Source organism: Cebus imitator, unplaced genomic scaffold (genome assembly GCF_001604975.1).
Source record: "Cebus imitator isolate Cc_AM_T3 unplaced genomic scaffold, Cebus_imitator-1.0 Scaffold61, whole genome shotgun sequence".
NCBI classification, from domain to species: Eukaryota; Metazoa; Chordata; class Mammalia; order Primates; family Cebidae; genus Cebus; species Cebus imitator.
Window position 1 is genome coordinate 2,281,676 of NW_016107376.1, and position 24,660 is coordinate 2,306,335.

Genomic DNA, 24,660 nt, shown 5'->3' on the forward strand with positions numbered 1-24,660 from the left:
CAGCCTCCTGAGTAGCTGGGATTACAGGCACGCGCCACCATGCCCAGCTAATTTTTTGTATTTTTAGTAGAGACGGGGTTTCACCATGTTGACCAGGATGGTCTCGATCTCTTGAGCTTGTGATCCACCCGCCTCGGCCTCCCAAAGTGCTGGGATTACAGGTGTGAGAGGTTCTTGTTTTGAAGACAGGCTCTCTGTCACCCACCTGGAGGGCAGTGGCACTGTCTATAGCCCCCTGCATCCTCCAACTGTTGGGCTCCAACAATCCTCCCACCTCAGCCTCCCACGTACCTGAGACCACAGGCATGTACCACCATGCCTCGCTAATGTTTCTGTTTGTAGAGTTGGGGTCTCCCTATGTTGCTCAGGCTTATCTTGAAGTTTTGGGCTCAAGCAATCCTCCCAAAGTGCTAGGATTACAGGCATGAGCCACTGTGCCTGGTCTTTCTAGATTCTTTAGTGAGTTGGACATGTTGGGATGTTTCTCAGGAAGACTACTCCCCAGAAGCATCCAGAAGTTCATTTGAAAGGAGATACAACTTTTTTCATAGGTCTTAAGTTCAAAACCCTTTCACGAGCCGCCTGTATGTTCTAGCCCCGAGACAGGTGGTAGGAATATAAAGGTGTCCAAGGATGTTCCCCCTGCCACAGTGCAATCTTCATCCATTTTCTGAGCCTCACTGAATGACCACCACCAGGTGCTGAGTTATTTAGCTGCTCACTATTAATAAAGTTATTTTCCTGTCAGTGAATGCTGAATCATATATATTTAGGCCCGGGATGTTTTTGTTCACATAACATTTTCTTTTTTTGTTGTTCGTTTTTTCGTTTTGTTTTGTTTTTCTAAGACATCTGTGTGAACACGTAACATTTTCAATTAAGCCACTTGATGTTACAGAATCCACTACGAGTTAGAGATGGGTAACTGAACAACTCACTGTGATCAGTACTGTGGCTATCTCAAAGAGAAAGAAACACAGCTCCGAGAAAATAACATATCTAAGACCCTCAGGTCAATGGTAAGTTAACAGTCATATTTTTACTAGATAACATAGATAGTTTACAGACAACCATTTCTTTGTCTTTTCAACATACAGAGCTTTAAATTTACTGAACACATTTTTGTACACCTTATCTCATTTGAGCCTCACACATACCCAGTGAAGCCCTCAGAGAGATCTCATCTATTGCAATGACTCAGTGGGATACAGGTAACTGCAAATACTGATCTCGTCCCCTCCTGGGGCTGACAACTACATCTGGGAGGCTGGCATCTCCCTGGATGGGTCACCTTCATCCCACAGTAGCCCCATGTGCTTTGGTTTATCATAATGTATTTTCATTTTTCATACATGCCATGATGTGAGACAGGCAGCCCTATAGGATATCACTGCTTTCTACTGTGCTGGAGAAGAAACAGTCCTGGGGGGAAATGGCTTAAGATCACAAAGTGTCTGAGGAAAGAAGGCATGACTCAGCTCTGCATTCCAGGTTCCAACACGACCGCTTTCTCTTATAGCATACCACCTCTCAACTATGGCCTTTTACATTGATCCATGATTGAGTCAACTGTGGAAGACACAATTAATTTATATCAACCATATATCAAATGTTCATTGAAGAATAGGATGTATTGTGGCTAGAAACAAGGACTCCAGGGCCAGCTTGGCTGGGTTTGAATGGCAACTCCATCACTTCCCAGCTGTGTGTGTCCCTGGGAAAGTCACTTAATCTCTCTGTGCCTCAGTTTCCTCATCTGTAAAATGGGGATATTAACATCTACCTTGTAGCACTGTTAGAAGTATTAAATGAGTTGATATATGTCAAATGTTTAGAACATGGCCTGGAATATAATAAGTATCCTGCTTTCACTAGTAGTATTGCACACGTTGTGCACATCAGCTTTCTGAAGGAAGATCTAGAACTTACTCTCCAGAGTGGTGGGTGGCAGCTTTGCTTGTTGGTCCTTGGGCAAGTGGCAGGAGCAGCTGAGGAGTTGCTGGATGATCCCTGGACTCATTTGCTTAAAGTCCTCCTTGGAAACGGAGGAGAGGCCCTTCTGTAGAAATATCTCCACCAGCTGCCTAGCAGAGAAGCAAGTCTGTGTGAAGGAAATATACGTTGTTACTAATCGCGGCACTAAACTAGATTCTCCACCAGTTATCATTCTTGAGGAGTGAATTCTAGATGGAATGATTAGAACACACACATGAAGCCAGTACGACACGTGTTTCCCTGCAAACGTTCATCTACATGTAATTCCTAAGGATATTTGAAATCCCTGATCAAAGTCTGCAATACCTTGCTTTTATTACGGGCATGAGTTTAAGTGTTGCACACTTTTTCTTTCCTAGAAAGACACGTTGTGTTTTACAACGTGTTCAGTGTTGTTCTAACCAGGATCCTTAGGATGTCTTGATGTTTTTCTCGTTTTTCAACGAGGATAGCTTTGTGTTAGCAAAGACATCATACAATAAACAGAAATCCTATGGTAATGAGGTCACTGTCGTTAATACTATTTGATTTAATCATCCTGTGCAGACAACGTGTACTTTCAAAAGTTATACAAGTAAAATTTTTGAAAGCAAACCTGTGTCAACTAACTGCTGTGTAAATACCAAGCGATATGGCTGCCTCTCACAATTGGTATCCCATCTCTACACACACACATGACAGTTGAAAGCATCATATGAGACTTCACTGATTTTTACCTAAATCTTTATAATTTGTTTTCATATTGCATAGGTATATTGATGAAAGAGAAGAATAAGTAAAAAACAAATGCCAGTCTCTAAAAATGGCCACAAGACATTTGTCCATCTCAGAATAAAAGCTGACACTGTGCACATAAAAAATTGCAATTTAAAAGTTTTAATAGGTGAATGAGAATGACACGTAGTTTCGCTAGCACAAATGGATGTTTTCTATTGAAATAAGACTCCAATGCAATGTCTCTGTGATCTTTAGTTGCAATCCATAAGGTATTGTTTTAAAAATTAGTGGTTTGCAAGCCTGGTCTGGTTTGCCATGCTGTAGAATTTAGGGATTTTTAACAAAGGCACTTTGTTAATCAGTAAATAATTATGACACAGTTGCTGTTTGTCTTTTTCCCCAAATAAAAACCTTTAGAGATGATGTCAGGGATAAAAAGTTTAATCTTGATCAGGAAATGTTTGGGTACATGGAACAGAACCCACTGAAATAGGAGATTGTATTAGAAAGGAACAGATAGTCTCAAAGAAGCCAGGGATTGAAAGAATGCCCACACTTCATAAGGAATGACAACTTGAAGCTGGGAAATCAGAACCAAAGATGCATGATCTCTGTCCACACCCTCCTTCCTGCTCCTGCCCCACTTTCCCTCCCTGAGCCAAGTATTTTCTTTTTCCTTTTTCCCTCTACATACATCTATTTCCTTTCACAGTTTGGCCCTCTCTCATTTAGTAAACTCAAGGCCATATAAGCCCCAACTTTTAACTCCAAAACCCAAGAATGTTGCAGCTGATTGATTCAGCAAAGCCACAGATGGTCTCTCTTGGGTCATGTGTCCATTTAGTTCAATCAGTTTTGCCCAAGTAGTAGGAGATGGAAAAAAGCTGTTCAAACGTGGGTGCCAAACTCACGCCTATGGGTGAGGAAGGCATTTCTCTGCAAGGGATCGGGCAAGAACTCCATGCAGTTTCTGCTACAAAAAACATCCATAGAAAGCTAAACTTGTATCTTTTTCCCTTTATCAAAATAATGTATGCCAAAGACAATATCCTCTTCTGCACCACTTGTTATTGACAGAATCTATTTCATCATCAATAATATTGACAAAAAATAAAGGGAAACTGCCAACAAACTTCTGATGAAGGTTTCATAATACAATTCCTATCGGAAAATGCCTGACTGATCAATGAAGGAATGGAGAGAGAAACGAGAACAAAATGCCATCCATCTTTCTCATTTGTCACCAAGTTGAATAGTTTCTAGTTTTAGAATACCTTCTCACATGCTGGGCACAGTGGCTCATTCCTGTAATCCCAGCACTTTGGAAGGCCGAGGCAGGCGGATCACGAGGTTAAGAGTTCCAGACCAGCCTGGCCAATATGGTGAAACCCTGTCACTACTAAAAACACAAAAAATTAGCTGGGCATGATGGCGCACACCTGTAGCCCCAGCTACTCAGGAGGCTGAAGCAGGAGAATCACTTGAACCTGGGAGGTGGAGGTTGCAATGAGCTGAGATTGCACCACTGCACTCCAGCTTGGCGACAGAGAGAGACTCTGTCTAAAAAAACATCTACACACACACACAAGAATACCTTCTCACAGAGTAACTTTATTGCTTATTCTATTACAAACTTCTGTGTCCTTCATCTTTGCTTGCTACTCTTGTGCCATTCAGGCCATTGTTTTAAGTAAGTTTCTTCTGAAATCACTAATATAAATGTCCTTACTGGGGACTCATTATATTCTATAAAATTTTGAACACAACTATTTTTAATAAAGAATAAAATGAAAATGTAGATTGTGTAGCCACTTATACTTAAAACATCTTTATTCCTTCATATGTAACTTTGAAATATGCTTGCACTTCTGATGATGTCATCAGGTTTCTATGGAAGCTTTACGAACATACTCAAAAGGAGTTGTTTCTAATCTTTAGTTTTGAGGATCACTTGCAGGGCTTGTTAAAAAACAAAGTCCGGCCGGGCGCGGTGGCTCACGCCTGTAATCCCAGTACTTTGGGAGGCTGAAGCGGGTGGACTACGAGGTCAAGAGATCGAGACCATCCTGGTCAACATGGTGAAACCCCGTCTCTACTAAAAATACAAAAAATCAGCTGGGCATGGTGGCGCATGCCTGTAATCCCAGCTACTCAGGAGGCTGAGGCAGGAGAATTGCCTGAACCCAGGACGTGGAGGTTGCAGTGAGCCGAGATTGTGCCATTGCACTCCAGCCTGGGTAACAAGAGCGAAACTCCATCTAAAAAAAAAAAAAAAAAAGTCCTAGGATCCACTCTTGGGGTTTATGATTCAGGAGATTCTGAGTTGGGGTCTGAGGATGTACATTTCCAACAGCTTCCCAGGTGATGCTGCTGCTGCTGGCCCGGGCACAACCCTTGGAAAACCATCAACCTAAATAATATAGGCAAAGTCCTCAAATCTGGTGACCCACATTAGAATCCCATCAAGAATCACAAAGAAAGTCAGATATCAGGACAGAGAAGAATTACTGAAGAAGAGGTTGTTTTGTTTATTTTGCATAGTCAGCACAGAAAATGATTATTAGCATTCTTAGAAGATGCATGTCTTAAGTAACCCTTAAATTTTAAAACATAACCTTTATCCTTTATTCAAATAGTGTCTCCATAAAGAGATATGAACACAAGTGCAAGCATATCTCCATAAAGAGACCCTATATGTTCTCTTCCAGAGAGTTGGCCCGAATTAAGGAGACGTCACACATGTGGATTAATATGGAGATCAACTCTTGTCACCTGCAGTTGAATACGGTAAACATGAGTTTGATAGAGTCGACTTCAATAGATGCCTTTTACCTTGGCAGAAGTAACAGAAATTGACTTTTAAAATATTTAACAGGAAAAATATGTGCTATTTTTGTTCAACACTGTATCTCTCATGCCCAGGATGACTACTAGTGTGCAGTAAAATGCTCAATATATGTTTTCTGAATTAATTACGAATGCATTCAATCTGAATTCAAGGAAGGAAAGTAATGTATTTCATTCACCTAAATACCTTGGCTTTGCTTTTATGTCTACAGAGATAGACTTGTAGAAAAAGAAAACTGTAACTACATGGGGGAACTGGAATATTTTTACCTTTCCAGACAATACACAGTATCCTTTCAGTTTTCTACAACTCTAATAAAACTTTCACAGCTGGGCTTCCTTTCACAACAGCAAATTCTTGCATAAGAAGAATAATGGCAATACCTGATCCCAAGAAATTGGACCACCCTCAGACTCTTTGTCCAAAGATGAAGAGAAATTAGAATAGTCCTGGGTTATTGCATTGTTTTGTTGCCTTTGAAGCTGATGGAATTTATCCTTTTTGATACAGGTACTTCTGGTCCAGAGAGTGTTGAGGAGTTGGTCTAGTTCTAGAAATTTCATATAAAATCTGGTGTCACATAGAATATAGACAGGTCAACTTCAGAACAGTCACAATTTCAGGTAGTCACAGCATAGATATTCCCTTACAAAGATATTCTCATCTTTTTTAAGCTCTACAGATGACAGAATGGACATTTTCATCAATGAAAATGACTTCCATGGAGTCAAGTATTTTCTTTTTCTATAAAAATGTAAATTAAAGATGAAACTGGACTAATCCTTAAGAAATTATTCCCTTGAGGCATTATGTATCCTTAGTAGATTAATTATTACTTTAGTTAGGTCAATCAAATTGTTCTCCTTTTAAATGTATATGCAAAAGAGAGAAAAGCCATGAAAGGGAGACAACATTCTAGAAACAATCTAGACCTTGTTTTCTAATGCAATGTAAAGACGACGACCACAAAATAACCAGAAAACAAATAACAAAATGGCACGAATAAGCCCTCACTTATCAATAACATTGAATGTAAAAGGACTAAACTCTCCAATCAAAAGACATAGACTGGCTGAATGGATTTTTAAAAAATAAGCCATTGATCTATTGCCTGTAAGAAACAAACTTCACCTATAAAGACACACTTAGACTAAACATAAAGGGAATGGAGAAGGTATTCCATGCCAAGGGAAACCAAAAAGAAAAAGCAAGAGTCACTATCCTTATATGAGACAAAATAGATGTCAAGACAAAGACTGTAAGAAGGGACAAAAGTCACTATATAGTGGCAAAGGTATCAATCTAGGAAGAGGACTTAATAATTTTAAATATATATGCATCCAACACTGGAGCACCCAGATAGATAAAACAAATATTATTAGAGCTAAAGAGAGACACAGGCCACAATCCAGCAAGAGATTTCAACACCCCACTGTCAGCATTAGATCTTCCAGACAGAAAATCAACAAAGTAACATTGAACTTAATCTGCACTATAAGACCAAATGGATCTAATAGATATTTACAGAACATGTCATCCAACAGCTGCAGAACACACATTCTTTTCTTCAGCACATGGGTCATTCTCAAGAACAGATGATATGTTAGGTCACAAAACAAGTCTCAAAATATTTTTTAAAAATTCAAATAATATCAAGCATCTTCTCTGACCACAGCGGAATAAAACTAGAAATCAATAACAAGAAAGACAAACATTTCATGTTCTTACTTATTTATGGGATCTAAAAAAATAACAATCGAACTCAGGGACATAGAGAATAAGAGGATGGTTTCCAATGGTTAGGAAATGTATTGGGGGGAGGGGGACAGTTAATGGGTATAACAAAACTAATTAGACAGAAGGAGTAAGACCTATTATTTCATAGCGCAACAGGGTGACTATAGTCAATAACTTACTTGGTTATTAAAATAACTAAGAATATAATTGGACTATTTGTAACACAAAGGATAAATGCTCGAAGGGATGGATACTCTATTCTCTATAATGTCATTATTATGCGTTGCATGCCTGTAGCAAAACAATTACATTTCATGTGCCCCATAAATATATACACCTGCTATGTACCCACAAAAATTTGAAAAGTAAAACAAAAAAAAGATCAAGAATTTTATATCCAGCAAAATAATCCTTCAAACTGAAGGTTTTAAAAAAAGCCACTCTCCGATAAACAGTGAATGAGACAATTTACTGTTTGCAGACCTGTCTTGTAAGAAATACAAAATGGAGTTTTTTAGGCTGAAAAGAAATGACCCAAATTTACCACTTGGGTAAAGTTCCCATTTTGTTCAAGTCCACTCCAAGAAATGACTAGCACTGGAGATGTGAAAATGTGGATTAATATAAAAGACTCTATAAATATATATTTTTTTCTCATTTGTTCTCTAAACTTAATGAGAAAATACTATAGGCTTCTCTTTCAAAGTCAGAAACATAATAAGGATGCAGATCACCTCCACTACTACTTAACATTTTATTAGGGTTATTAACTAATGCAATTAGATGAGAAAGTAAATAAAAGTATGAGAATTAGATATTAATAGGTAAAACCATATGTATTTAGAGATAATATGATTATATATCTGAAACCCCTAAAAATCAATATAAGAATAATCATGAAGCAGGTTATAAAATTAACCTTTAAAAATTAGAAACATATATGTATGTACACACACACACACACAGACACACACACACACACACAAAGATCAACTAGAAGATACAATGAAAGAGGACCTCATTTAAGACACTCAAAAAGAATGTTAAAGGCATAGGTACAAACATAACAAGAAATGCTTAAAATCTATGTGAGGGGGCCGGGCGTGGTGGCTCAAGCCTGTAATCCCAGCATTTTGGGAGGCCGAGGCGGGTGGATCACGAGGTCAAGAGATCGAGACCATCCTGGTCAACATGGTGAAACCCCGTCTCTACTAAAAAAATACAAAAAATTAGCTGGGCATGGTGGCACGTGCCTGTAATCCCAGCTACTCAGGAGGCTGAGGCAGGAGAATTGCCTGAACCCAGGAGGCGGAGGTTATGGTGAGCCGAGATCGCGCCATTACACTCCAGCCTGGGTAACATGAGTGAAACTCCGTCTCAAAAAAAAAAAAAAAAATCTATGTGAGGGAAATAAATATTTTTAAAAGCAAATCTTTCTCTTTTGAAGAATGCATGGCCACTGTTATTCTTTTAAAGACTGCCAAATTAGAATGTCAAGAATTTATTCTTACCTTCCCTTAAGAACCTCAATAAGATAAGTAGTTAGTAAGGAAAGGAAGTTTTTCTATTATAGGATTATTAGACTAGTAAGAAAGAAATGAGAGTCAGAAGATCACCATTTTATAAGCCTGAAATAATTAATCAATCTAGGCAACTATCATCAATTACTTACAACTTCTGAAAAAGAGATGACCAGATGTTATATGCTTCCTAATGGAAGGTACTAACTATAAAACAGGTAAGCAACCTTATCAAGCCTCTGTATATAACAACCCCTAAACATGAAACGCAGTGCACAGAAATGCATGATAGATGACCAGAAATGCAATCAGCAAAATCAAGATGGAAAACAACCCCCTTTGTTTTCAACAAAAAAACTTGCAACAAAATAGGGAAGGTGGAAGAGGTGTGACAGGTATAATGGAAACTTAAGGGACATACCAACAATTTACATTTTATGAACTTTATTTTCATCTTGATTCAATAAAAAAACTGTAAAATCATAAACAGTGACTGAATTTTTTTGTTGTTTTGAGATGGAATCTCTGTCTCCCGGCCTGGAGTGCAGTGGCGCCATCTCGGCTCACCACGACCTCTGCCTCCCGGGTTCAAGCAATTCTCCTGCCTCAGCCTCTCGAGTAGCTGGGACTACAGGCACATGCCACCATGCCAGGCTAAATTTTTTTGTGTTTTTAGTAGAGACGGGGTTTCACCATGTTGGCCAGGCTGGTCTCGAACTTTTGACCTCAAGTGATCACCCACTTCAGCCTCTTAGAGTGCTGAGATTACAGGCGAAAGCCACGACGCCCTGCCTGAATTTTCTGTCATAGTAGGGCATCATAATCAATTTTTTACTCATGTTACTGATAATGACGCGCTTAAAAAAAAAAACCCAGCTGGGCACAGTAGCACACTCCCATAATCCCAGGACTTTCGGAGGCAGATCACTTGAGGCCAGGATTCAGAGACCAGTCTGGGCAACATAGTGCAACCCCGGTCTCTACAAAAAATAAGAAAATTAGCTGGGCATGGTGACACACACATGTAGTTTCAGCTACTCAGGAGGCTGAAGCGGGAGGCTTGCTTGGGCTCAGAAGTTGGAGGTTACAGTGAACTTCGATTCCACCACTGCACTGGAGCCTGGGCAACAGAATGAGACCCTCTCTCTAAAAACAACAACAAAAATCCATCTCAGGGGCATTTTGATGTATAGTTTAATAATGAGTCATTTCATTTTTAACGCCTTGTCGTGCACAAAGAAAGGTGCAAAAAAAACCCCTTCTAATTCCAGTTCTGACATCCCATTTCATCCTGGAGCCCCGAAAAGCAGGAAGTCAGGAATGTGACAGGATGGTTATTTCATGTTACTTCTATTTGAAATGAAATGACTTTTACGATTGCAAGGAAACTGCTGCCAAATATCTTGCACAATTGGCAACATGATTCCTCCATTCTACAAGAGTCTGTTAGGCCTGGCCCAGCATTACGTCCCAAGTAAGAAACTATTCAGTGACTATTTAAGGAAGATCGTAAAATCTCTTCCTCCCTCTACATCCACAATTCCAATCGCTTAGAAATAGACAAATCCATGTTTTTGCCTCATCACCACATAGCCTTCACAGCACGCTTGCCTTGAAAGGCCACCTAAGCTGTCTGACTTCATGACTCAATAAAAATGGTATTTAAAACATACCTGAATGAATTGTCATCAAGAGCTTCAGCCTTTGCTTTTGGCAGGGTTTATTTAGTAGGTGTGACTTCAAAGTTAAATTCGTGATAACATCCTTACCTGATAGGCGGAGGGTATTCGTACGATTCAACGAACTGAAAATGTACTCTGTGAAGTAGTCTGGGGAAGGCAAGTTCCCCTGTCCCAGACAGACGCCCTGGAGGGACAAAGCAATGATGGTGGCTGCCAACTGTGGAAGCGTATTTTCATTAGCACCTTCGCTGCTCACTATTCCAGAATTTTTCTGTAGTGTTTTAGTTTCCATACACTGAAATCAGATACAAAACAAAGAGAAAACTGTAACTTCTGAAGTTATTTTGATTCAAACACCACTGGAATTTCCCCCAAAAGATAAAAAATAGTTTGCCTAAAAGAAAATTGAATCATTTGGAGAAATATGACGATCATCTTTCTCCTGTCTCAGATACAACTCTATTTGGAAATTAATTGTTTATCTACCATGGCACTGAATTTTCTAACCCTTATCCCATTGGTCCTTATTTATCCAGCGTTTCTCACTATCCCCCCCCCACCTTTTTTTTTTTTTGATGGAGTTTCACTCTTGTTGCCAAGGCTGGAGTATAGTGGCATGATCTCAGCTCACTGCAGCCTCTGTCTCCTGGGTTCAAGTGATTCTCCTGCCTGAGCCTCCCAAGTAGCTGGGATTACAGGCGTGCACCACCATGACAGGCTAATTTTTGTATATTTATAGTAGAGACGGGGTTTCACCATGTTCATCAGGCTGGTTTCAAACTCCTGACCTCAGGTGATCCACCCACCTCTGTGTCCCAAAGTGCTGGGATAACAGGTGTGAGCCACCACACCCGGCCTCACTATCCTCTTAAAGATGTATTTTCTCCAAGGTGATCTCCTGCTCTTATTGTTTAACACCCTTAAAACTGGTGGGTTGTTTCTCTGCCCACTTTAAGTACAGCTTGCAGGAGACTGATTTTCAAGCTGACAGTCCCTGCCCTGACTTCACACAGGCTCTGCTGCCTTGCGCCCTCACAGGGTTCTCTACGTCTCATCTACCTTTAGTCCCAAGCTCAACATCTGCTCATTGCACACCAAACCTAGCACACTGACTGTGTTCTGTGAACTCCCAGAAGACACAGGACCTTTTTCAAAAGTGTATAGCAATTTTCCTCAATTAAATTATAAGCATCTGAAAAGCTCTAATTTTGCCTTCTATCCCATTCATAATCCCATTTGGACATTTGAGTACTCACCATATGTCAGTACCTAAGCCCATTTCATATGAAGTGAGGGAGAAAACAAATTCATCAAGAGAGATCAAGGGAAGGTTATGGTGTCAAGGTTGCATTCTAATGACTTAGGATGAGGAGGAAAAGTGCCCACTGAACTTATTTTTTCTTAAGTCTGTATTTGAAGAGCTTGGCAGGAACGTATTTATAACTGTGGTCCAGAGCAGAGTGGAAGGCTAAGAGTCAATTACCAAAATTTTGATAAATTTGGAGGAGTAGCCACAAGATTCATGGGTAAAAAGAGCAGGTTGAAATGACAGAGTTTTAAGCTGATAGAAGCATGAGTCTTTTATGCAGCCTGTGAAACAATAATGGTCTCAAAACACCATTGTGGATAAAGGAGAATTCCAACCATTGTTTCCATCCCTGAAGTCCTTTGGGTGGGGTCAGGAACACCAGCCTCCATGCCGTAGGCAGGGCTAGGAGAACACTACGGAGAGGTCCCTGTTCATTTACCATGGAATCAGCCAACAGTGGAGAAAATTAAAGAGGTGGGAACATGGAGAGATTGAATCAGGAAGATAAAACACAGAGAGGTTTGGACAAGAGAGAAGGAATAGAGAGATGTTGCTTTCTGGGCCATTAGGGAGCTTGCCTGGATTGGGGTATCAAGCTGATTTTCTTGGGGAGCTGGTTGAGGCCCACTCGGAGCAGCCATTAGTGACTTGATCTGTGGAAGCTGGGTCCTGTGCAGACAAAGAGCTGGAAATTCAAGTAATGATGGGCCTGGTGAGCCAGAACTCCCCTGACCTCACACCATCTAGTCAGAAAGAACAGCTGATGTGGTGAAGTCCCAAAAGCCTCCTGCAAAGTCTGGATAGACTGACATCCTACAGAATCCTAGACCAGTTGAATGAGCTCACGGATCCTTCCCAGCAACTAGAGACAGTGGTGTCATCCAGGTGTTCACTGGTCTGAGGCCTAGCAAAGGGTTATGACTCTGCAGGCGTTCAACTGTTAATGACTGAAACTAGCTGGATAACAGAGTTCTAGACACAATACTGATTAGTCCTGTTCTGGGGCTGTTTTATCTCAGAAATACTCAGAAGCCTGAGTATTTGCAGTATGTGTAGGATAACCAGAAACATGGACATACACCCCACACAATCTGCTTTAAGTGTTGAGTTTCCATTTCATCTCCATCAAAAGGCCATAATGGGTAGGATTAAAATCTTAGCAGCCGGCTGGGTACGGTGGCTCACATCTGTAATCCCACCACTTTGGGAGGCCGAGGCAGGTGGATCTCAAGGTCAGGAGATCGAGACCATCCTGGCCAACATGGTGAAACCTTGTCTGTATAAAAATACAAAAATTAGCCAGGTGTGGTGGCATGCCCCTATAGTCCCAGCTACTCGGGAAGCTGAGGCAGGAGAATCACTTGAACACGGGAGGTGGTGGTTGCAGTGGGCCAAGATCACACCACTGCACTCTAGCCTGTCAACGAAGCAAGACTCAGTCTCAAAAAACAAAAAACAAACAAACAAAAAAAAACTTAGCAGCCAGTTTGAATCAAGTTTGGATTATATAGGTGTTGCACAGAAGAAATTATATGTAGGCACACCTCCTGGTTTAAGTAGAAAACAGTTCTGTAAAAGAATCACTTTTTCTTTTCTTTTAGAAATAGGGTCTCATATTATTGCCCAAGCTAGAGTGTAATGACACCGTAATAGCTCATTGTAACCTCAAACTCCTGGGTATAAGCGATCCTCATACCTCAGCCTCCTGAGTAGCTGGGACTACCAGCTCATGCCACCACATCCAGCTAGTTTTTTAAATTCTATTTTTGTAGAGACAAGGTCTTTCTATGTTGCCCATGCTGATCTCAAACTCCTGGCCTCAAGTGATCCTCTTGCCTCAGCCCTGCAAAGTGTTGGGATTATAGGTATGATCCACTGGAATAGGCCTAGGAACCCCTCTTCCTAAAGTGAAAATAGGAATTATGGCCGAACTTTGAAATTAACAGGATTAGAGCTATGGATGTGATATTCACAAAGTCCTTAGCTAAGAGCTTCTCCATTTGCTTTACCAATAAAAGAAATTAAACATATTTACAGCAAATTGGAGGATATGTTTGCTAGTCGTTAAGCTGCAGAATGCCAGAATTGAGAGCAAGAACTAAATCTGTCTATACATGTTTATGAATAAGTCAAGAAAAAAGTGATTTCCCCACACTCTTCCAAATGTACTAATGGCTTCTCAATTAATTGGAAAACAAAAACAAAAACAAAAAATGTGGCTTAAATAAACCTTATGTTCAGAGAACTTCATCTGCTGAGATTTCCCGCTGCAAACCAGAAATTGAAAACCTAACTGAAAGGCCGGTTTTGCTAGAATAGTAACAAAGGTAACAGAGACCAGGTGGGAGCTGGGAGAGAGAAAAGGCATTTGAACAGATCCTCTACACAGGCAGCACAAATCAAAAGCCACAAAGGGATATCATCTAGGGCTGGCAACCACAAGTAATGCTTTTTGCAAGCTGCCTCTTCAGTGAAATAACTAATGATAATTCATCTCTTTCAAAATGTCTCTGCCATCTCCTTTCCCAGCCAGAAGCAAAGCAAATAGACACCCTGTTCACCACCGCCACAGCTCAGTCCCTGGAGACTGGTCAAAAAGCCCTGGGTCACACTGACTCGAGTGCTCAGAAGGACCCAGGAGAAGAAAATTGCCCTGTCACCTGGACTGCCTGCCCACCCACCCAACTTCTGGCGAAAACTCCTCTTCCAATTAGTCATTACTCTTCCTCTTTTGGACTCAGAATTTTAAATTACGTCATTTAACATCTCATAACAAAAACCCACAAATACGTACCTCCTTTAGAAGTCCTTGAATGTCTTAGAAATAAATAAGGAACAAAAAATAAGGCTCTAGGACTGCATCTTAGTAGCAGAGCCAGTTCACAATTTTGCCTTCTCACCTGGCTTTGAGAAGTGTCAAAGTACTTCCTGGTGAAAGCCAAGATATCTTCTGTCTCATTCTGTGAAAGGAAAGAGGAGTCTTCATCCTGCCTGAGGCTCAGTAGACTATGTAGGTAAAATTTATACCCTTTATTGCTCATGCTGAGCTTTGAAGAGCAGATCTCTTCCTGGTGAATAATGTAATAGAGAAGGAGAAGAGAAACTCTCTGGACCACGTCTTCTCTAAGCTGATCTTCAGCATTTCCTCCGGCTATTAGTAATAGTGCATCTGGTTCAAAGCACTGTGGAAGAAAACAGTAACAACAGCAGCAAAAGAAACAAAGATTAGCAAATAGTTTCAGAACACTGATGACCACTGGGGTCTTCAACGCTTATCATTTTATAAAGAGAAAGGAAAAACAGGCAGGTTCAATAGCCACATTCAGAGAGTTGGACTCCTACGTAACAATGACGCCCTTCTAGGGACCCTTTCTTTCCACTAAGGGTAATTTCCTCTCTACGATTACAGTGGCCACAGGTTGTTGATCTGTCGCCTTGTAGAAAACAGGTTGTTCTTTGGCTTTTAAATTGATGCCCATTTGCCTTGAGAACAAAATCCAAACTCCTTGCAATCTTCCTTTTGGTTGGCTCCTGTCTACTCTACCCTCCTTTGTCCTAGCCTTGGTCCAGCATCTCATTAAACTCCTGTCCTGTGATTTTATGTCAACTTCACCAAGTTGTTTCCCATGATCTTCCAGGTCTCCTTGCTCCCCTCATTTGTCAGGTTTCAGCTTAAAATGTCACCCTCTCATGACGCCTTCCTAAAGATTCCCAACCTGTGTTCCCTAGTACAGAGCTATCTGATAGAAATACAAGGCAAGCTGCAAATATGAGCCACATATGTCATTTGAAGTTCTTTAGTAGCAAGGTTATAAAAAGTAAAAAGAAATGGCTAAAAATAACTATTGTAATATTTTAACCTTATATATCCAAGATTAAATTATTTTAGCATGTAATCAAAAATTTTTAAATTAAGATATTTTGTATTTTTCTTGTTGAACAAAGTCTTTGAAAACTGGTGTGCATTTTACGCTTAGCAGCACATCTAAATTTGGATGAGCCACGTATCAAGTGTCCAACAGCTACATGCAGGCTAGTGGTTACTCTGTTGGACAGCACAATTCTGGAATGCACCACTAAACAAAATTTCTTCATAGCATTCATACTCTAAAATTGCTTTGTTTACTTGTTTATTTCCTCTCTTCTCTATGACAACCAGTGGTCCATTAAGGGTAGACTTCATCTCCTTTGCGCACAGTTCTATCCTCAGCATACAGCACAATATCTGGCACTTAAGAGTTATAAAAATTTAACGAATGACGTCCATCTGCCCCTCTTCTATCCTATTTAGGGAAATTGCTAAAAACGATTTTGTTGAAGGGAAATGGAACATACTACCCCAAAATATGCCACTGTGGCATATTCTTTATTTTGAGCTGAAGGCAACTGAGAAACAGCAGGTACAGGAAGGATTCTCTGCCCTTCCCCTTACTATCTAAAAGCAGGGTATACATTTCCCACAAGAAAGGATTCCTTGCTGTATCAGCAAGAGGAGAACGTTGTTATCCCTGGAGATGGGGAGTTAATGCTGAGATGAACCTATACAAATCAACCTTACTAAAATAATCCTCCATTGGTATAATTGTTTTAAAAATCATTTTGGTTTCCCATGTAAATTTCCTTTCTAACAATTTACCATCTTTAGTCCAAACTCCCCCCTTTTTTTTTTTTACTCTTGTCACATCCCCACAATTTATTACTCTTTGTTAAAATGGTATATAAGCCCCTCCTTCTTTGGGGTTTTCACTTTTTCTGCGATGCCCCATGCTACATAAAAATATTAACATCAAATAAAATTTGTATGCTTTTTCTCCTTAATCTATCTTTTGTCCTTTTAGTTCACAAACCCCAGCTACAGAATTAAAAAAGTTAGAGGAAGAGTCTTTCTCACCCTACACTGTGATGCCTTATTTGTTTTACAAACCACAAGCACATGCCCAGCACCTGTAATCTGAGACATTTACGTGGCATAAGGAATTTGGATAAATGCTGTGGGACAGTGAGAAAACAGACACAGGAATTGTGGACTGGAAGCTTTCTCAGGAAGAGGGAAGCTACCTTTCTTTGGAGACAGTTGGGAAGCTCCTAAGAATTCTCATAGAACATGAGAAGCAGCCCCAGAACATAGCCTCAGAAAGCATTGAGAAATTCCTGTCCTGAGTCCCAGACAGATTTGTCCCATGGTGGGGATATTGCACTACAACATCTTTTAATTTAGTTTTCTTTGAAGTGGAAGTTTTGGGGGCTCTAATTCCAGGTCTGCTGTATAAACCACTGTGTAGCATTTGCTAATCATCTGAGTCAGAAAGAAACAAATGTCATCTATCTCCAAGTCAAAGCATAATCACATTCTTCATAAAACCGCACAGATTTAATCCCATCTGAACCCAACTACAGGGCATCAAGAACCCAGGGGTTCCACCAAGACCAACTAACAACGTGGACATTAGGCTCCCCCTCTAAAATCTCAGCATCCCTTTTCTGCTCCCTAAGTAGCCCAGAAGAAAAGTCCACATCTTGGTAGCTGATGGCAAGGCAAGTACCCAAAAAGTGAATCTGTTGAAACAAAAGAGTAATAAAGCCATTATTTGTACCAAATGAGCTCCTGAAACCAAACTATTGGTATTATTAGCTACGATTTGTTGGTAGCCATGTGCCCAGCAATGTACAGAGTACCTTTGCATTCAGTTATTCCTTGGTGTATAATTGGTTCTGAAAAATGCATAAAACAATCAATTTTTTGATAGTAAGAACCCTATTAAGTGTAAAAACAAAATGTCTCCAGCCTATGTAATAATCCACCAACATTTCTAAATATTTTCTTTATATAACATAAAGCAATTAGAAAACCAATTACTCTATTATTTAATGTACCATGGATTAATGGATAAATTATGTACAATATGCAAGGATATTACAAAGAATACATGAATTACATCTTTCTTCATGAGAAAAGTTTACTCATAGAATATGTGAAAACCAAGACTAAAGTGGGTAAGAAACTTGCCCAAAGCTACACAGCTAATGGTGGTGAGCCTTACTAGTCTCAATTCCTGCTCTTCCAAGAAAAGGCCTCATTCTCTTCTTTTGTGCCATGGAGAACACAGGCTGTGGACCCACTGACATACCTGATGGGTAACCCCTTCAACCAGTAATTTCCTCTCCTTTCCATTTGATAAGAGTAGATGTCACTTAGATGGCTAAGAGATTGGTCCAAATCTAACATCCATCAGAATAAGAACATGGTACAACTAGAGCACTGAATGAGTTTATGTTATACTTTCAAGTGCTACCAAGGTTGCTTGATGGGGCTGGATAGGTAGAAAGAAGAGTGTCTGTGATGCAAGAAGTAGAACATTCATGAGGCCGCAAGACCACACACATGGCAGGGCTTGGGGTATGAGCACATGGCAAAGCATGTAGCCACCTTTCAACCCATCTGAGATGCTGAGACGCCTGTCCATGCATCACTCTTCCTCAGTGTCTTTGCCATGTACCTTTCCAGGGTTGGAATTGGAATGCATGGCACAGAACAGCAGAGAGCAGGGTCCTCACTGTAACTGTGGAGGTAGGCATTCCAGAACTATGTATAAAAAGCATACGACCTGGAAGGTACAATTGGTTTCTGGCTTTGGAAAGCTTGAAACAGTTGTAGAAGTACCTTCTTTTGTCTGAACAGAGATTTTGATAACCTTGAATACACAGGTGTTGCTTCACATTTGCTTTATTTCGAGGTCTGCTAAATTAAAGCTTAACTGTGAATCAAATAATGATGGGCTGGAAACTTTGCTCCCTTTTATGATATTTGAATCTTAAACAATTTATTTTAATACAGAAGGCAGTGGCATGAGGAAACAATACACGTGGAAGCCTCAGAAAAGCTAACATAAAATAAGAATTCTTCCCCTGGACATAGATATGACAAAAAAGCATTATTGAGGCTGCTGGATGAGGGCAGAGCTGGAAATTTCAGTTCATCAGCACTAGATTTGTTTTTGTTGTTAAAAGCTGGCTGAGTTGTGTTTGGGAGAGGATGTTTAGCAAAATTTTGCAAATACTGCCACCCCACAGGCATCAAGATCTGTCCAGGGCTGCTCCCTCTGGTGAAGCAATTCTTTGTTTAAGAAGAATGGGCCCATTCAGGAATAATCCATTGATTTTCCTTTTAATCTTGTCAGGTGGGGGAATAAGTTTTAAGGAGGGGGAAAAAACCTCATAGACTCTGAGAATTAGTTTTAATGACTTTATAAGGAAATAAACTTTGGGAAAAGACTGATTAAAATGCAAGGAGAGGCTCCCCTTACAAGCTAAACAGGCTACTCAGATACTTGGTAGTAATTATCCACCATATCCTATAGCTACATTACATGGCCTGGCCCAGCCTTGAAATTCAGCATTGCTTATAATCTATGCCAGGTAAGAGCCTCAGTGGACAAAAAGTAGCATGGTAGCTGTCTTCTCCTACATTAATAAGACAGCTGTCAGGCCTCCAGGATAAATTTCAGGGGTTTTAGACTGAAAGATGTTTAAAATTGAATTTTGAGTGATGGGTAAATCTTATATTATAGAAATCTAAGAACTTAAAAGTCACTGTCCTCTTTATAAAGACAGAGACTGTCCTCTTTCAATTCCTTAGGTTTCTATAAGGTCTTTTTTTGGGGGGCAGCTGACGATTGACTACAAATGTAAGAGAGAACGCATATTTCATTTTTTCCTGAAAAAGAGCTAGAAGGACATTGGTGATGGCAGGTACTGGTTCTTTAGGGCCTGTACTAGTTTAGTGGCTTTTCTGACTGACACAGTTTTTAACTGAGAAGCGTTAAGAAAACATTGATAGATAATAAGACAAAGCTAGATGTTTTCCACACTTTATTCCATGACAGTTATGACAAATGAGTCAGTGGCAAGGGCCAGTTGTGAATTAAATAGAGACCTTTAAAGCAGTAGTTCTCTCCCTCGAAGGTGTCTAAGAATCACCTGGAGAAATTGGTTTAAAATCCTCAGACTCCAGGACAGTGGAGCAGGGCCTGGGGCACAGGTGGGTGGGAGATTCTGAGGAATGGCACTGCTCTAGTGTCCCTGGAAAAGGAGGAACCAGACGTTGCTGTGAGGTGCAGGGAACAGAAGGAACTTGAGCTTCTGTATGTGACTTTCTGCATGTATGTCCATGAAGTCCTCAGAGATCTGATTCCTAAGGAGAACACACGTGTCCAAGAGATCCTCAGAGATCTGATTCCTAAGGAGAACACATGTGTCCAAGAGATCCTCAGAGATCTGATTCCTAAGGAGAACACGCATGTCCATGAGATCCTCAGAGATCTGATTCCTAAGGATAACAAGCGTGTCTGTGAGATCCTCAGAGATCTGATTCCTAAGGATAACATGCTTAGGAGATCCTCACAGACATTTTCCTGTGGAGCAGACATGTATCCATGTGATTTTTCACAGCTACCTCCCTTGGGGGCACATATATATCCATGTGACCCTCACAGAGGTCTGAGCCCCGAGGAACATGTGTTTGTCCATGTGATACTCACAGATCTCCCCAAGGAGGGGCTCCTTATCTCAGCCTTCCAGGTGAGGAAGCTGAGGCTCCTCATGTCCCAACAGTAGAAGGTGCCAGAAGAGGGCTCTTTTCCTTTCAGAAACCTGTGTAGGGCTATGGTTCTCATAATTACTGAAGTGGAATGTATTGTTTGGGAGTTATTTAATCCCTCATGAAGTTCATTAAAACTATATTCTGACCCTTCTCATTAAAGAAAGAAAAAGCCAGGATCAGCCAAGAACTCTTCATTTTCAAAGACTGCAGCTTGACTGAATTTATTTTAAAAGTGCAATGCTTTCAGATACTTCAGATTGGCTTTTTAAAAAATTCACTTTTTACACAGACCTAAAACTGGAAGCATTTTTCCTCCCCACAAATTCAAGATACCCACTTCCCTCTTTCTTCAGACATTTAGGGACATGAACAAGCTCCCTTAACCTCTCTTTTTACCACAGAATTTGTGGCATGAACCCTGCCTGTCAGTAGACAAAGTCCCTCCGTGACAGAACAGACTGGACCCTAAGCTGAAGCCCTGTGATTTCCGCCATAACCGGGTGTTTGTGAAATCAACAGGACTCCCTTTCCTCTTTCTTGTCATGAGCGATGGGACACATTTGCTAAGCTTCTCCCTGATGGGTGATTCAGGTGAACTGAAGCCTTCTGAGCAGGGAAAGCTGAGATTAACCCCTCAGTTTCTTTCCTAGAGAAGGAGGTTGAAGCTATTCATGATAGTGTTTCAAGTCCTAGGGATGGAACCAATTCAAATGGGGACCAAATCAGCTAAACTCCTGATGATGTCACAGAAAACAATAAGCGCAGAACAATCCTTCCCCCAGCCCTGAAAATGGAGAACAATTCTGCATATTTACCTTCCCCCCAGCAAAACTAATATGGGACCGGCCTTAATAAGGCACTTCACGTCCTTAAAGGAGAACATTCCCCTGAAGCGAATCCTCAGAGGACATGAATAAGAGATGACTTCTGGTTATTTCAAGTGGGACGTCTTGTGTTGCTATCTATATATATTAATGTCATCACAGATGAGTTGCCTATTATAACACATTTCCTCTGGGAACCATTGGGTATTTTAATAATTATTGAATTATTTATTGCTCACGCAAAGCAGAGAAAAAGTCTCGGTGAGCAAGACCTCTTCTGTTAGGAAGAAACAAAACGCTTAGTCAGAAAATCTTCCCCTCCCCCTCCCCCCCCCACCTCAGAGCTATGCATGATAGAGAAGTACACCAAAATGTGTTTTGAAGACAGTTATTAACTTTTGTTTTATTTACATATGCATGCTTTCATTTATGCTTTTATGGGTTCATCCTAAAAAATTGTGTGGGTAACGGGATGGTGGGGTATGTCTCATTTTTTTCTGCAGCAATTTAAACACATGAGCTCTTACCTCCTACCATCCTACCCCACCCTCCCTAATGAAGATTCTCAGCCACCATGGATGGCATATTAAAGTGACCTGGAAATACTTTTAAAAATTCTGTCCTAGGCAAGTAAAATCTCAATCTCTAGAGGATGAAGCCCAAACATGGGTATGTTGGGAAACCTACTCAGCTGATTCCAATCAGGGTTGAGATTGACTTTGTAGCCTAAGGTCAGGCTGTGAATCAGGCCTCAGGAGCCATGGGTCTGACTTCAGCTCCACCTACAGCACCTGTCACCCCAGCTTAGATTCCTCATCAGTAAGAAGATGATTATTTAATCATTAACTACGCTCCATGCATAATATTAGAAAATGCCATGCCAAGAGAAACTACTTAAAACTCTAACGTTGGACAAATATCAGATTACCATTATTGTGCTCCAGAAAACAAATGGCATCTAAAACTAGTCACGTGCAGGTGCACTGACGGCATCAATAAAGATTAATCAGAAAAGAGGACTAAAACTTCACGCTCCCAAATAAATACCTCTAAATATACACAAAGGTTCTAGAAAGCCTTATATAAACATTATTCCTTGTACAACAACAAAAATGGCCCTAGGTGCTATAAACAGAATTCTGAATGATTTGCTATATCCCAAATATGGAAATTATCTTACCAGAATGCATTGCCCAATTGCATATTGGAAGATTGGCCTGTGATTTAACTTTACTGAAATAAACCCCTATAGAATCCACTGCTTTCTTTTGGACATGTCCTGATACCTGACACCATTCTATGTCACTAACCAGATTGCAATCTCCTTGCATTCCGTTTCTCCTCCGTGGACACCCAGTTTTCTCCAACAATGTTTTGATGAGGCTTCTTGAGTGGCTGTGGGGTATGTGGTCACCAGCAGAGAGAACCTGCAGTAGGTCTGCCAATTGGCCTGAACTCCCACGACCTCTGCTGTCTTGGGTTGAGAGTTTGTCTGTCTCAGTGGAAAAAACAAGGCCCAGTAGAAGAAACAGCGGCACCCAGGGTACTGAAAGCTTTGTCCAGAAGCACATTTCCACACTTCCTCCACCTTGAGTCTGTCTTGGATGGAGATGAGTGTGTGGCCGTTTACAGGGTAAACTTGTAACCAAAGGAATTTCTGTGGCAAAGGGGAAAAATAAAGCCTTCAATTATTGTGCCTGCAACATATTTGAAAGGACTCATTAATTGGGTGGCTAAGCTGATTTGCAATGACGAGCTGTCTCTACATAGCAGGGGGTCTGTAGGTAATTTTTTTTAGGAAAGTACCATGGCTGTAGACTCTCAAACTGCCCAAAAGCCAAAAAGCTTGTTAGATTCCCTCCCCCTAAACTAAACATAGCATCACAAATGAAGAGTAAGTTTCTCCATTTACCAGCAGGTGGTACAAGTTCTAGGACCCAGGTAGGGAAACACCTTATATTTATCCCATTATAAAGAACTCCAAGTTATTTGTGGTCCTCATCCCTAAATACAAAGAGAAAATAAATTCTACTCAATCACCAACATGATGTTAAAAGGTTTTAGACAAGGAAAAGTACTGGAAGAAAATCAATGTTCCAAAAACACAGGTCTGTTTTTTTAGTTTAATGAAAGTCAAGATTCTAGAGTAGGAAGCATCTTAGAAAAACAGAATTCCAAGACCTCAAGAACGTGACAAACACACTCACTCAGTGGTAACTAAAGGTGTGGGGGGCGACTTTAGAGCCAGTCAACTTTCTGGGGAAAAAATTATCTTCCTGTTGATGGCTTAAGGCATGTAAAATGTTAACAGCATCTCACGTCTGATCCTGGCCCAGAGATAAGCTAGCTGGTAAATGACTGTAGGCTAGTAACAAAGATATTGGGATTACTTTTATGAGTGAAAAAAAAAAAAAACCCAAAGACACTTTTAGGTTGTTATGTTAGCATTTTAAAAGTGACAGAGAATGATGCAACCATTTCTAACCCCAGTGCTTACCTTCAGAAGAAAGATAAACGATTCTTTATCTGGAGCTCCACAGCCCTTTAAATCTTGGACAGTATTTCACAGTTACAAAGTTCCCTGTTTTTAAAATTCTTTGACTGTGCACTGGGAGCTAGAGAGGATTATTTCAGCCCAGAGAAGTTTTCTGTTGCTATGGAGAGAGCTGCTCTGAAGGTAACAATGAAGGTGGATAAAAGGGAGAACTTTCTCTCTGGTAGGTTTTCAGGGTAATCAAATCAGTGTGGTTCATGAATTTAACGTTTTAGATCAAGATATAACCAATTTTCTTAGGCTCACCTACTGTCACTTAGCCTTTCAAGGGAGAGAATCTAGGTCAAAGGATTTCACCTCGCAGAATAGAAAGACGTGTTAGATGAAGAGTTTTTTCTCTCTAGTTGATTTTGTAATAACTGTGTCATCCAGGCTCTAACCAAGGATTTGTTGAGAAGACAGGCTCTTTGGAACCATATTTATTTTGCAAGATGCAGATGCCTAAAAGATTGAAGGCTTTCATAATCAGATGTTTTCAAATGAAAAGTATTGGTTGAAGGAATGAAGTTCTTACCAGGGAAGTAGGTGGTATAAACCAGGAACTTTAATCAGCTGCATGTATTGTGAAGACCAGCACTGCTGGTAGGAGTTACTATGTCAGATCCTTCATGCTCCACGAAACAAAGCCTCTCAACAACTTATTAGTGAGTAAATGACTGAAGGAACAAAGTGGTTCATTTTCTAGAAGGCAAGAGAAGTTAAACCCTAAGATTTTGGAGTGGGTAAAGTACACGCCACAGTACAGGGGTTTAAATCTGCTGGTGGGCAGGTAGAGGAAACTAGAGATCGGGATAATTAGCCTCATCACTAACTGGGTATGAAATCTGGGGACTATGGGGTGGAATATTCCTGAGAGAATGCTGGTAACACTGATG

The 24,660-nt window shown here is 40.4% G+C and overlaps 1 protein-coding gene across 5 annotated transcripts in view; it reads right to left on the reverse strand.

The window, feature by feature from the left end:
- Positions 1-24,034, reverse strand: part of SLC39A12 (solute carrier family 39 member 12) — a 72,547-nt gene extending 48,513 nt beyond the window's left edge. For 3 of the 5 annotated variants that reach the window (XM_017529764.2, XM_017529761.2, XM_017529763.2), the window contains exons 1-6: positions 23,729-24,034; positions 22,542-22,888; positions 14,709-14,990; positions 10,587-10,794; positions 5,944-6,110; positions 1,930-2,101 (exon numbers count right to left, since the gene is read on the reverse strand). In XM_017529764.2, the coding sequence (XP_017385253.1) occupies positions 1,930-2,101; positions 5,944-6,110; positions 10,587-10,794; positions 14,709-14,990; positions 22,542-22,802 (1,090 nt within the window). In that variant the 5' untranslated portion in view covers positions 22,803-22,888; positions 23,729-24,034. The remainder of the gene's footprint in view (positions 1-1,929; positions 2,102-5,943; positions 6,111-10,586; positions 10,795-14,708; positions 14,991-22,541; positions 22,889-23,728) is intronic. The other 2 variants (XM_037738999.1, XM_037739000.1) reach the window with 2 other exon arrangements.
- Positions 24,035-24,660: the final 626 nt, after the last annotated feature.